Source organism: Leucoraja erinacea, chromosome 1, assembly GCF_028641065.1.
Source record: "Leucoraja erinacea ecotype New England chromosome 1, Leri_hhj_1, whole genome shotgun sequence".
Taxonomy (NCBI): domain Eukaryota; kingdom Metazoa; phylum Chordata; class Chondrichthyes; order Rajiformes; family Rajidae; genus Leucoraja; species Leucoraja erinaceus.
In genome coordinates this window covers 144458824-144474153 of record NC_073377.1, presented here as the reverse complement: position 1 = coordinate 144474153, position 15330 = coordinate 144458824, and the positions used below count along the sequence as shown (strand labels likewise).

Below are 15330 nucleotides of genomic sequence, written 5' to 3'. Positions count from 1 at the left end.
CCTTCTCTCCAGAGATGCTGCCTGTCCCGCTGAGTCACTCCAGCATTCTGTGTCTATCTTCAGGTATCAAGGATGGTTCTTTCAAGCCGTACTTTCTAAGGATATAATCGAAGATAGACACAAAAAGCTGGAGTAAGTCAGCGGGGATAGGCAGCGTATCTGAGGAGAAGGAATGGGTGCCGTTTGGGTCGAGACCCTTCTTCAGACTATGATATAATCATTGATGATCAGTGTGAATATGCTGATAGATGAATGATCTGTTTCTGTGCTGTATGACTTCATGACATGTTGGATTCATTGCAGATCCACCCTGCCTGACGCAACTGACCAATATTCAACGACTGCAAGGTGGAAAGAAACCACTTGGTGAGCTCAATTATTATTTTGAACTGGCATTAAAGAATGGAAATAATGTGAAAACCTACATCAGCAAGCCTCATAAAATAATTTACAGGCTATTTTTGATTTACATTTATTTTTCAGTATCTGATCTGTATGGTGATCAAACATCTCAGTATCTGTTGTACATTTTAAAGGGACTTGTGTATTTTATTTAAATACTAGGCAGGTATTTAAAATTTTTGGTAATAATTGGAAAATGTATTTGATTATTATTTTTTTTTTGTTCAATTTTGCCATTCTAATGCATTGAATCAGTGATAATAGTTTCTTCACTGGGAAAAAACATTTGAGTTTTATAACACACGACATTATAAGTCAGGAAGTTGTTGGGCGTTGTGACTAAAGGGGAGGAAGGAGACACAGAACGTCAGGTTGCACGAACAATACCCTGAGGCTAACTCTTCACAATTCACTTCCACAACCGTAAATTTGGTTGGAGATTTATTTACGCTATTTCCCCAAAGAAGCAGTAATGCAGATTAAGTGCAGGATACTGCTTCTGCATCTCCTTTACTATTATAAATCATAGTTCCCTCTTCCATACAAGTACACTGGAGAGATTATCAATGGGAGACCAAAGAGTATTGAAAGAAAGGGAATAATCTTTTGCAGCAGCAAATAGCATCATTGAGATTTTTTTTCTCTGACTATTTCCCTACTTCTCATTTCCAAAGCCATAGACACATTTTATTTTTTAACTTATCAAGCTTCACTCCATCAAAATAAGACACATCAAAATGCTGCAGTACCTCGACAGGTCAGGCAGCATTTCTGAAGGAGACGGACAAGCGACGTATTGGATCGGGTCCCTTCTTCAGACCGATTCTAGTGCGGGGGAGAAAACTCGAAGATAGGTGGGGGTGGGACAAAGCCGGGCAAGTGATAGGTGGGTACAGGTGAGAGGTAGACAAATGCCAGGTGAAAATAAGACAAAAGGCCATGAGATAAGAGAAGAGGGGTAGTGTGAAGCCAAAGGAAGGGAATGAGGTACTCCAGCACTTTGTATTCTTCTTTGTAACCAGCACTTGCTGTTCCCTGTGTTTACATTTCACCCCATCAGGTCCATTTGCTCTAATTCATAAAATTCTAACTTTTTGTTCTTATAGTAAACTGTCCTTACACAGTTGCAACTTGTGCTCCTTTGTCCACTAACTCGTCTCTGTGTAAAAACCCTTCATCCCACCAGATAAGTTCCCTTAGTTCCCTGAAGGTGGAATCTCATGTAGATAGGGTGGTAAAGAAAGCTTTTGGTATGCTAGCCTTTATAAATCAGAGCATTGAGTATAGAAGTTGGGATGTAATGTTAAAATTGTACAAGGCATTGGTGAGACCAAATCTGGAGTATGGTGTACAATTTTGGTCGCCCAATTATAGGAAGGATGTCAACAAAATAGAGAGAGTACAGAGGAGATTTACTAGAATGTTGCCTGGGTTTCAGCAACTAAGTTACAGAGAAAGGTTGAATAAGTTAGGTCTTTATTCTCTGGAGCGCAGAAGGTTAAGGGGGGACTTGATAGAGGTCTTTAAAATGATGAGAGGGATAGACAGAGTTGACATGGACAAGCTTTTCCCATTGAGAGTAGGGAAGATTCACACAAGAGGACATGACTTCAGAAGTTTAGGGGTAACATGAGGGGGAACATCTTTACTCAGAGAGTGGTAGCTGTGTGGAATGAGCTTCCAGTGGAAGTGGTGGAGGCAGGTTTGATTTTATCATTTAAAAATAAATTGGATAGTTATATGGATGGGAAATGAATGGAGGGTTATGGTCTGAGTGCAGGTAGATGGGACCAGGTGAAAATAATTGTTCGGCACGGACTTGTAGGGCCGAGATGGCCTGTTTCCGTGCTGTAATTGTTATATGGTTATATGGTTATAAGATATTCACCTCCTAAGCACTATGATGCTTACAAAAAATGACTCCCTCTTTTCGCTCCTGATGTCCTTATCCCTCAAGCAGAAGCACTAAAATGGATGTTGACATTTGTATCTCTGGCAATGTTTCAGGTCGGGAACATTCTTCATACATTTAACTTTATATATTCTTTGTTTGTGGGGACCCTACTGTGTGAAAGCAATTACTGATTTCCCCATCATATTGACAGTAACTACACCTCAAGGATATAGCCAAGCTGTTTAGTGCATTAGGGAAGCTTGAGGTCATAAAAAACGTATAAAAATATTTTTTCTTCAAAGTTTCTCAAAACTTAATTTTCATAATATACATTTGTCATTACCTAAAATGCCAACTTATACATGCTGCCGGTCAGAGACTCCATCACTTATAGAAGATAGACACAAAATGCTGTAATAACTCAGCGGGACAGGCAGCATCTCTGGAGAGAAGGAATGAGTGGGTGGCGTTTCGGATCGAGATCCTTCTTCAGATGGAGGAGTTGGGAGAGGGCAGTGCATAGATAAGGAAGTGTATATATATATAAGGAAGTGTAAGGTGTGAAAAAATGGATTAGAGTTGAAGGAAAATGTAGAATTGATCATTGTTAGTTGGGAGATGGTAACAACAAAGCAAACAGAAATACAATGTTTATCTTTTTATCAATATCACGAAGAGTTGTTTTTGCAAGCAATCTTCTCCCTCGATTTTCACACCATCTTTTATACACCAAATTCATTCATGTAAATGGACTAAGTTGTCTCAACAACCACATCTTCATGTTTAAGAAGGAACTGCAGATGCTGGAAAATCGAAGGTAGACAGAAACTCAGCGGGTGACGCAGCATGAGTTTCTCCAGCATTTATGTCAACCACATCTTCATTATGTTTTGACTAATCCAGTGTCCCTGCAAAGTTACCTTCTGAAGATAGACACAAAAAGCTGGAGTAGCTCAGCGGGACAGGCAGCATCTCTGGGGAGAAGGAATGGGTGATGTTTTGGGTCGAGACCTTTCTTCTCGACCCGTAAAGTCACCCATTCCTTCTCTCCAGAGATGCTGCCCGTCCCGCTGAGTTACTCCACCTTTATGTGTCTTATCTTTTGTTTAAACCAGCTTCGCCAGTTCCTTCCTCCGTTACCTTCTGAACTTTGTCATCATCTCTATATTTCCAAATGGTTCATTTCCATCTACTCATTCATAAGGTCATGGAGAATACTCGGTAGGTGCTCAATTAGCCCATTCGGCCCATCAAGTTTACTCCGGCATTCAATCATGGCTGATCTATCTCCTTCATTCCTTCATTCGATCTCTCCTTGTTCCTGCATGTAATCTGAAGCCGATCAATAAATTAATAATGTCTCTCACTCACCTAGATTATTTGCAGAATAGCTAGACCATAAGATGTAGGAGCAAAAGTACACCATTCAGTCTCTTGACCCTCTACTGCTCATCAGTAGGAGCTGACATTTCTCTTTCCTGCCTTTTCCCCCATAACCCTTGCTTTCCTCGTGATTTAAAACCTATATATTTCACTGTTAAATATACACGAAGACCATGTCTCCAAAACTGCGGCAAGTAGTTCCAGACACACAACTCTCTGAATTCCAGCAGGCAAGGTAAATGTCATGATATAATCTGTGCATAAAATGTATTCTTACTCGACTTGGTAAACTTGCCACTCACTACCTATGCCATCTGTTTTTAACTGAGTTTGAAAGTGAAAATGTTCCTCAAAATGTTGGATGCTGAAGTGATGGAGATACATGAGCTTTTCTTGTTGACATTGTAACTAAATGCATGGCCTAAAATCAGCTCACGCTCTGCCACACAGAGTCACAGCAATTCCCATGGTTTTTGTTTTGCTCTGTACACCATGGATAAATCTGCTCCATAACCACTTTGTACACCTTGCAATACCAGTGACGACCACCAGATTGGATATTTAAATGTTCTCTTGGTGATTTGTGTCAAAAACAAAGTTAAAAATGATTGGAAGAGCTTATAGCAGTTGTGGATGGTAAATGGGGAGCTGCCAGAAAATAGAACAGCCGTATACTCTTTAAGATTTAAAGATTTGAAATGTATTCCAATCCTGTCACACATATCTCATGATAAGAGTTTGGTTACTGCAGGGATTTTTCTCCCCACCTGTGATGAAGATGGATATTATAAAGCCACCCAGTGCCACAGCAGTGTGGGACAATGCTGGTGTGTTGATCGGTACGGGAATGAACTAGGAGGATCGAGATCAGGTGGACCATCTGATTGTGGTATGTTCTACACTCACCTTATTACATTCGATCCATCAAATCTATGCCGGTGAACAAAACAATCATCATTGTCCCATTAATTCTCCCTGCAACCTATACTCCCCACCACTCAGCTCTACATTAGGGACAATTTACAGTGACCAGTTGACCTGCCAACTCAAACATCTTTAGGATATAGAAGGGATTTGAGCACCCACAGGAAACTATCAGTCATATGGAAAATATGCTAACTCCAGACGGAGGTCAGGATTGAGACTGGGTGGCTGAAACACTGTGCTGCACCGTGGCTCATCCACTGTGGCAATAACATATTCTTCCTCTCACTCCATGCCTGTTGATGACTTTTGTCTCTAGAAACCCATCCATCTCCTCAAACATGTTCAGTGGCGTCGTCTCCACATCCCTCTGTGCCGCAGAAATCCACAGGTTCATCGCTCTTGATTAAGACTGTGAGAAGAACTTTCTCCTCATCACAGTTTTAAATTTCTTGCCCGCAACCTGAGAATGCGATCCTCTTCACCTGCACCACCCTGCCCCACTACATCTCCAGCTGCCCAGCTCTGCCTCGCCTGCCACCAAAACAAAAATGTTTGCGTTTATAATATTACTTATAAAATGAGAATTCCATATTGAGAAGCATACGGATTTTCTTACTTAATGTTTTGATTAATACTTGAATATGAGATGACACCAAGATTGCTGGGGTCGCGGACTGTGAGGAATGATGTCAATGTATACAGTGGGATAGAGATCAGCTACAGATATAGGCAAGTTTGATGTGAGCAAGTGTGAGGTGTGGCACTTTGGTAGGTCAAATGTAAGGGGGAAAATATCCAATTAAAGGCATGGCCTTTAACAGCGTCGATGTACAGAGGGATCTTGGGGTCAAAGATCTTTATTACCTGAAAGTGGCAACCCAGATAGATAGAGCGGTAAAGATGGAATATGTTTTTATAGGTTGGGGTTGAAGAGGTCAACTAGGATGATGCCTGGAATAGGGGGTATTAGCTACCAGGAGGGGTTGAACAGACATGGATAGTTTTGTCTGGAACGCTTGAGGTTGCAGGGAGACCTGATAGAAATATATAAAATGATGACAGGCATAGATTGGGTAGACAGAACCTCTTTCCCAGGATGGAAATATCAAATATTAAAGAGCATGGCATTAAGGTGAGGTGAGGGGGAAAAGTTTAATGGAGATGTGCATGGCACGTTTTTAGCGCACACACAGTGTTGGGTGCCTGGAACATGCTGCTGTGTGTGTGTGGGGGGGGGTAGGGTTGGGGCAGATACCATAGTGGCATTTAAGAGACTTTTGGATAGGCACATGGATGTGCAGGGATTGGAGGGATATGGATTATGTACAGGCATATAAAGTTGATCTTGGCATTATGTTAGCCACAGACATTGTAGGTTGAAAGGCCTGTTCTTATGCTGTATTATGTTCTATCGGTGATGAGCTATTATTCCATCATGGTGAAGCAAAACTTCTCAGAACAGCAGTAATAGTTATTTTGGAATTATTTCTCAATGTTTCCTGTTACCGATTGCATGATTTTATTCATTAAATGTCTATCTAATTGCATCTAAGTTATGTAATTTAATTTAGAAAATGTCAAACGACAATTAAATTCATTCTCGCCAACGAAAAGCCAATAAAAGCTGAAACATAGATTAATGAAAATGAAAATAGTTTAAAGACTAATTATATAAAAATTGGATGCACCCATTCTTTGGTGCAGAAAAGCATGACGGTGTTTAGCATCAGCACCCAATTGGTTCCCCGCAAAGAAACAACAGAAGTAGTCAAAATCCTGTATTAAATCACAAGATGGGGGTAATGCGAGATTCGTAGGATTCGGAATTACATCTCACCTGATTTTGTGCATCTCCTGACATATTGCTGTGCAGCAACGATCGGTGCCTTCCCCTAACATGCACGTTAACGATGGCAGCCAAGAGCATCAACTACGCTTTGGCTGACATGTGTGGACATGAAAACTGTGGTGAAGAGGATGACATCTCTCATGCAAGTCCTGGACAAGATAAATCCCAGGGGGAAGGTTCCATGCCCGTGGACTTGTGAGAAATTCCAAACCCATGATTAAAAGACCCCTGCCTACCTATTTCAGTGTCGGAGCAGAAACAGCAGATTTCGGAACTCAGTCATTAGATTGGATGAGTGATTAAAATAGGTTAATTGAGCAGCTAATAAAAATAAGGCAAGGTGTAGTGGAGCGGCCTATTGGAAGCGACCATGTGAGGAGAGAATATGTGTGGAGGATAAGTATGAGGCTTTGGCTCATGAGGCTTCCGTGGAGCATGATCAAAGGCTGAGTCATAGTGATACAGTATGGAAACAGGTCCTTCAGCCCAACATACCCACACCAGCCAACATGTCCCAGCTGCACTAGTCCCACCTGCCCTCGTTTGGTCCATATCCCTCCAAACTTGTCCTATTCATGTACAGTGGCTTGCAAAAGTATTCATACCCCTTGAACTTTACCACATTTTGTCACGTTACAACCACAAACGTAAATGTATTTTATTGGGATTTTATGTGATAGACCAACACAAAGTGGTGCATAATTGTGAAGTGGAAGGAAAACGATACATGGTTTTCAAATATTTTTACAAATAAAAAACTGAAAAGTGCGTTGTGCAAAAGTATTCAGCCCCCCTGAGTCAATACTTTGTAGAACCACCTTTCGCTGCAATTACAGCTGCAAGTCTTTTGGGGTTTGTCTCTACCAGCTTTGCACATCTAGAGGCTGAAAATTTTGCCCACTCTTCTTTGCAAAATAGCTCAAGCTCAGTCAGATTGGATGGAGAGCGTCTGTGAACAGCAATTTTCAAGTTTTGCCAGAGATTCTCAATTGCATTTAGGTCTGGACTTCAACTGGGCCATTCTAACACATCAATATGCTTTGATCTAAACCATTCTATTGTAGTTCTGGCTGTATGTTTAGGGTCGTTGTCCTGCTGGAAGATGAACCTCCGCCCCAGTCTCAAGTCTTTTGCAGACTCTAACAGGTTTTCTTCCAAAATTGCCCTGTATTTGGCTCCATCCATCTTCCCATCAACTCTGACCAGCTTCCCTGTCCCTGCTGAAGAAAAGCATCCCCACAGCATGATGCTGCCACCACCATGTTTCACAGTGGGGATGGTGTGTTCAGGGTGATGTGCAGTTAGTTTTCCGCCACACATAGCGTTTTGCATTTAGGCCAAAAACTTCAATTTTGGTCTCATCTGACCAGAGCACCTTCCTCCACATGTTTGCTGTGTCCCCCACATGGCTTGTGGCAAACTGCAAACGGGACTTCTTATGGCTTTTTTTTAACAATGGCTTTCTTCTTGCCACTCTTCCATAAAGGCCCGATTTGTGGAGTGCACAACTAATAGTTGTCTTGTGGACAGATTCTCCCACCTGAGCTGTGGATCTCTGCAGCTCCTCCAGAGTTACCATGGGCCTCTTGGCTGCTTCTCTGATCAATGTTCTCCTTGCCCGGCCTGTCAGTTTAGGTGGACGGCCATGTCTAGGTAGGTTTGCAGTTGTGCCATACTCTTTCCATTTTCGGATGATGGATTGAACAGTGCTCCGTGAGATGTTCAAAGCTTGGGATATTTTTTTATAACCTAACCCTGCTTTAAACTACTCCACAACTTTATCCCTGACCTGTCTGGTGTGTTCCTTGGGCTTCATGATGCTGTTTGTTCACTAATGTTCTCTAACAAACCTCTGAGGCCTTCACAGAACAGCTGTATTTATACTGAGATAAGATTACACACAAGTGGACTCTATTAACTAATTAGGTGACTTCTGAATGCGATTGGTTGCACTGGATTTTATTTAGGGGTATCAGAGTAAAGGGGCAGAATACTTTTGCACGCCACACTTTTCAGTTTTAACATCTGCAAATTTAGCAAGAAGGGAGATACAATGGCAATACATTACAGAGTTATAATACAAAGATTTCTGTATTAAGGTAAGGCAGAATCCATCTGAAATAATGGATTAGGAGGCAGGTTGTGTGGACCTGGAGATAGAGGAACAAACCAGCAGCATAAAATATTCTCGTGTAATGGGTTCTGAGTGAATCATGAGGTCGATGTGGAAGATACAGACTCTTCTGGAGAGAGGGCAGGAATTGCAGACAAGAGGATATTTTGCAAGATGGTTGGTGCACCATTCATGCAGATCTTCTGTGTGCCGCTGATGCTTGGACTCAGGTTTCTCAATACTATACTACCCTGAATGTTCCTGTCCTACTCTGAATGATGGGCTAGAGACCACCAAGAGCTAGTAGGAATTCTGCATTTCTTCAAAGAGGCTTTGGTCATGCCCTTAAATTTGTTTCTGAATTTAGTTTAGTTTTGTTTAGAGATACTGCGCGGAAACGGGCTCTTCGGCCCATCGGGCCCGTGCCGACCAGCGATCCCCGCACAGCAACACTATCCTACACGTATTAAGGGACAAATTACAATGATACCAAGCCAATTGACCTACAAATCTGTGTGTCTTTGTAGTGTGGGAGGAAACCAGAGATTCCAGAGAAATCCCACACAGGTCACGGGGAGAAAGTACAAACTCCGTACAGACAAGCACCCTTAGTTAGGTTTGCACCTGGGTCTCTGGTGCTGTAAGGCAGCAACTCTACCGTGATCGCTGCGCCACCATGACCGCTCGTTTTTCTGTTCACCTGGTATTCCCTTCACATGGTAGAGTTCAGAATAGAGTGGGGGTGGGAGATTGCAACCTTCACGTGGTCTGCCCTGTTTCACCGAATGCAATCAATCTGGCATGCACAATCAAATAGAACAAGTTGTCCTAAAAAAAAAAAAAAAAAAAAGAAGAAGAAGAAGAAGAAGAAGAAGAAGAAGAAGAAGAAGAAGAGGAAGAGTGGTGGTGGTGGTGGTTCGAGATTCTGTTATCAGACACACAAGCAACATGGCCTCCCCAATGGAGCCAACTTTGTGTAAGTAGGGCCTCAGATATTGATCAGTACATTGATCATATCTTGCCCATGGATTTGGAAGGCTTTGCAGAGTTAAGTTGATGGTATATTTACATTGTCTTGAGGTGCCTGTTGTAGCTGATTCAGATCTCAGAAGCGCCTAGGAGGGTAAAAATTGGTATCACCCAGTGGTGGGTCTCATCAGTGACAATGATGAGTCGGCGTACAGGATGGAGATGGAGCTGCTCACAGGATGGTGCCAATCCTACAACCTCATTCTCAACGTGGGAAAAACTAAAGAGATGGTGGTTGACTTCAGGAGGGCGGGAAAACAACATCATACACCTCTGCACATCGATGGAGCTGATGTGGAAAGGGTCAGCAGTGTGAAGTTCCTAGGACTCCACCTGTCAGATGACCTGACTTCCATGACCAACACCACAGCACTGGTCAAGAGAGCCCAGCAGCGACTACACACTCTCCAAAGACTACTTAAAGCAGGTCTCCCCACTACACACCTACAAACTTTTTATAGGGGGACAATCGAGAGCACATTAACCTACGGCATCATTTCCTGGTTCGGGAGCTGCAAGGCGTGCGAACGGCACCATCTAGGTGCCTGTTGATGTCTAGTAGAGAGTAGAGTGTTTAATTTGTTCATGATATATGTATTTTTATTTCTATTTATTTGTTACTGCACACTGAATGGACACTGGTTGAGCAACGTTTTTTTTGTTTCCTCTGGGTATGTGAGTACTCAGGAAAATGACAATAAAGATATACTTGATACATGACTTGAGACCATGAGATCTGTGCTGGGTCCTATCATCTCGATTTTTGAACAACCTTAAACTTCGCTGACCAAAGGTTGAGATGGTACGCCATCGATATGTGCCTTCCATGAGAGATAGCTCCAAAGATACTTTAGAGATACAGGCCCTTTGGCCCACCGGATCCGCACCGACCAGTGATCCCCGCACATATTAACACTATCCTACACGCACCAGGGACAATTTACATTGCTACCAAGCCAATTAACCTACAAACCTGTACATCTTTTGGCTGTGGGAAAAAATTGAAGGTCTCGGAAACAACCCGCACGGTCACGGGGAGAAAGTACAATCTCCATAGAGACAGCAAGCACCCGTGGTCGGGATCGAACCCGAGTCTCTGGCGCTGCAAGCGCTGTAAAGCCCCTGTCCCATTTAGGAGACCTAAACTGCAACATCTGGGGACCTTGCCCGCCACCCAAGGTTTCCATGAGGTCACCGGAGGTTTTGATCACTCTCCCTGAAGGTTGAAAGTGGTTTCCGTGTGGTCGAGGCTTCATCTTGGTTGCTGCTATTTTTTCATCATGATTAAAACCGGCATCGACTAAAAATAGGTTGCCGTTTTAAAAATCAATAATTATTTTGTTGCAGGTCTAGTCGAAGCCGGTTTTCTATATAGTCGAGGAATGCGTGGGAGGTGGTAGGAGGTTGCAGGTCACCTCGACCTTGATTTTTTTTTGGGTGACGGGCAAGATCGCCAGAGGTTGCTGTTTAGGTCTCCTATGTGGGACAAGGGCAAAAGGCAGCAACTCTACCAACACGCCACCGTGCTGCCCATGGGAAGGAACATGAATCTTTGTTGTCAGAGGCAGTGCTGTGGGCCAGGACTAGGTTGATAGACAATGTGGATGTTGAGAGTCTTATTGTTCTGTGAGCAGGCCATCGGCCACCACATATGCACTATGTCAACTTGCTGCAACTCTGCTACTGATGTTCGTTGACTTTGGTTCTGGAGTGCCATTGCCATGGGTTTAAACTATTTCCCATTGGTTCTGAAAATATGTTTTACTCCTTTGAGGAGTTTGTTAAGGTGGAGCACAACTGTGCAGTGCAAAAGACAGAACATAAATGTTGGGCAATGAAGCAGTTGTTTGACACTGAGATTAGCTCCCTAACATTAACTCCCTTGTGGACTTTCCAGTTGGAAATTATTGAAATATGCAAGAACTTATGATGTGGTGACATTAGTTGAGTTTAAATGCCAACATTTGATTGAAAAAGCATTTGTTTTGTGAACAAAAAACTGAAAAATCCTGACAAATGTTTGCTTTTTTAAACAGGAGTATAGTCAGTGGTATTTCATGGCACCAGGACCACTGCCTTGCATATAAAGTGAAACAATTTTAATTTTGGAAACCATGGCAAAATGTCAATATTTGCTGACGTCCACCAAGCCTGATAGTGTGATAAACAGTGATATATGACTGCAAAAGGACTCTTTTAGGATAGAGCCACAAGTGGCAGATGGAATTTAATATACTGACGTGCAAGATGATTCATCTAAGTGGAAATGCATGAGAGGCATGATTCGAATGAGTGTATAGAAAGTGATCATGGGGATTCATGTATAGAGGTCTCTGTAGATAACAGAGAAAATAGTCAGCAACACCATGCAGTCTCATGGGCCTGTCCCACTTGGCAATTTGTTAGGCAACTGCCTGCAGTGTCATGGTCATAGCAGGTCGCCAAAAAACCAGCGACAACCTACGTCATCCTGCGAAGGCAGCACCTACGTCAGGAAGTCAAGCTGCACTCATTGGCGTCAAACCCACTGTCGCCGAAAAATGTTCAACATGTTGAAAATTTAGCGGCGACCAGATAGACGTTACGACATTTTGCGCGACTGAGGAGACTACTCCCGGCAATCACCGGCGAACATGTGGCGACAAACTAGTCGCCTGTAGTTGCCTAAAACATCGCCTAAGTGGGACAGGCCCATAAGGCTTCATACTGTAATTCTAGGAATTGAGTACAATTGAATGCTATGCTGGTCCTTTAGAAAGTTTATTTAGGTCTATTTATTTTATTCTATTCTATTTATTTCGAATTACCATATTCTAGGAAAGTTATAAAGACCTTGCAGAGGCTCCAGAGTAGATTTGCCAGAATAGTTCCAGGAATAAAGGATTTTAGCGACAGTGTTAAATTGAAACTAAAATCGCTATCCTTGGATTAAAGGAGGTTGAGAAGCAACATAGATGTACGATACGATATGATACGATAGAACATTATTTATCCCAGGAGGGAAATTGATCTGCCAACAGTGATAAAAACACAAAATACCCAAACATAAAAGATATGAAACATAAAATTAAAATGAAGTGGAACGGCTTGGGGGATGTGCAAAGTTTGGGGGGGGGGGGGGGGGGGGGGAGTCAGTCTCAGTCTGTTGTTGAGCCAAAACAAAATAGCCTTCATAATGTCATAAGTGATAGGAGTAGAATTAGGCTCATCGGCCCATCAAGCCTGCTCCGCCATTCAATCATGGCTGATCTATCTCTCCCTCCTAACCCCATTCTCCAACCTCTAGCACCTGTACTAATCAAGAATTTCTGCTTTAAATATATCCACTGATTTGGCCTCCACAGCCTTCTGTGGCAATGAATTCCACAGGTCCACCAGCTTGCCTATGACCTAATCACATTGCACTAAACTATACAATGTATTTTATCACCGAGCCATGGGAAGATACCCCATGATTTATTTTTAGTCTGAAGAAGGGTCTTGACTTGAAACGTCACCCATTCCTTCTATCCAGAGATGCTGCCTGTCCCACTGAGTCACTCCAGCATTTTGTGTCTATATTCGGTGTAGACCAGCATCGGCAGTTCCTTCCTACACAGCAAATAATTCCTCGATTTAGATTAACATTATGATCCCGCCACGCTTATACTAACAAAATTAGCTTTGCGTTTTAATATTTTGCAGCAGAGAGAAGGGAAATAATTGGTGCAAATGTTTTCCTAATGACATTTTCTCTTTTTGTTGGCATATTTTCTAGAAGGTGAGCAAGAGAGTTCAGGTGATTTTGGCAGTGCTGACTTCCACGAGTGGTCGGATGATGAGGATGATGTGGAAGATGTCATTGATGAAGAAATGGATGCAGTTGACAATGAAGATGATGAAGATGATGATGATGAATATGATGCAGGTGGTGACATATGGTAGAAGGGAAATGTCATGAACTTTAATATTTTGCACGTTTCTATAGTGAGATCTCATGAGTTACTAGTCATATTACAAATGATCAAAAATATTTCGGTCAGCGTGTATATTTTGTACAATGATACTGTCAAACAAGGTTCCTCCAGAAAGAAGTCAGCATCCCTTAAAAATTGTTGCAGTTCCTCGTTACGCTTCATCATTTTTTGAAAACAAATTAAAAATTCTTTCAAAGGAGAAAAATATTATAACAAGTGAGGAAAAATATTGTTTTTGTTCAAAGATTGGTTTCTTTTCAAATGTGTTTTGCCAATTATTGTCCCATTGGGACAGAGTAGATCGAAGCTCATTCTCCACTAATGACTGGCCCATTCTGCTCATTGGTCCTGACACTGAAAACAACATGGATGTGCATTTGATATCAAAACGCTTTGTTGATTGGGCTGTGCAGATTAAAATAAACTTTAAGCCATCAAAATAGAAAATTGACTTTTGACAAAAATTAGTCAGCTTTTAAAAATGAACAAACGACATTTCTTAAGAATTATTTAGTACAACAAACAGCCATTCAAATGTTTTTAGACAGAAGTTGTTGACTTCAACACATTCTTGCCTCCAACGGAATATTGTTGAAGAACATGGATGTGTGACTGAGTGATTTGTTATTCTTTAAACAAAAATTAGTCATCTTTTTAAAAGTATATTTGATTTCAAACACTAGTTCAAACTAAATAGAAATCACATGGTGATGTGCCTTTCAAATTAAAAATAGAAATATTTTTTCTTTGTGTATTAAAGATAGGAGTTCAGGTAATATTTAAGCACGCCTGATCACAGCATTAGTACTTCAGCTGCAAACTTGCATAAGAGAAAAATAATTTTAAATTAATTTTCAATAGTTATGGCAGTCATCATATGGACTGTAAGTATATACCAGTATCGTGTAGCAGTAGCATTTAACAATCTTGCTATAGACTAAATTGCCCTGTATTTATGTTAGCATGTTAATTGATTGAAATTCCACCGCCTTGATGCATACTGGAGTTGAGACTTAAGTCCTTTTTCAATGAAGGTCAACATTGTTTGTAATAACTAACATAACTACACTGTTGTGTGCTGTTTATTTAGTGCATAAGATTGTTAGTCTTAAATGTTTCTCCTCAAATCTGAGCTAAAGGAAAACCGTGAACAATGTAACTCATTCTAATTAATTTTCCTTTATAGACTGGATTTGAGTTACAAAATGGAAAAGCTATGCTGCATTTTTTTTTACTGTTTATGTATAGTTTACAATAATAAAGGACTCCTGTAACCAATTATTCCGAGTAGAATTCGTAACTTTAAGTAATTTTTCTACTTTCAATTAATTCAAATAACTTCTTAAAGAAACAAAATGGCTTTGCTTCTGGTTTGTTATGGGACAATCAAAAAATAAATAATGCTGTATATATATCAGCCTGAGACCAACATACTTGTAGCTAGGCGATTAGAACTACATTACTCAGTGGGTGAGGCAGCATCCATGGAGAGAAGCAATAGGTGACGTTTCAGGTCGAGACCCTTCTTCTGACTGATGTCAGGGGGGGGGGTGGAAAGAAAGGAAAAGGCAGAGACTTTGTAGGCTTGTGGGAGAGCTGGGAAGGGGAGGGGAAGGAGGGAGCAAGGACTACCTGAAATTGGAAAAGTCAATGTTCATACTGATGGGGTGTAAATTACCCAAGCAAAATATGAGGTGCTGTTCCTCCAATTGGCGCTGGGCCTCACTCTGGCAATGGCGGAGGCTCAGGACAGAAAGGTCGGATTCGGAATGGGAGG

The 15330-nt window shown here is 41.6% G+C and overlaps 1 protein-coding gene across 1 annotated transcript in view; it reads left to right on the top strand.

Annotated features, from left to right (window-relative positions):
• spock3 (SPARC (osteonectin), cwcv and kazal like domains proteoglycan 3) overlaps window positions 1–14831 on the top strand; it is a 435237-nt gene extending 420406 nt beyond the window's left edge. The window contains exons 9-11 of the mRNA XM_055645071.1: window positions 304–366; window positions 4431–4568; window positions 13355–14831. Of these exons, the coding sequence (XP_055501046.1) occupies window positions 304–366; window positions 4431–4568; window positions 13355–13521 (368 nt within the window). The 3' untranslated portion in view covers window positions 13522–14831. The remainder of the gene's footprint in view (window positions 1–303; window positions 367–4430; window positions 4569–13354) is intronic.
• The last annotated feature ends 499 nt before the right edge of the window (window positions 14832–15330 follow it).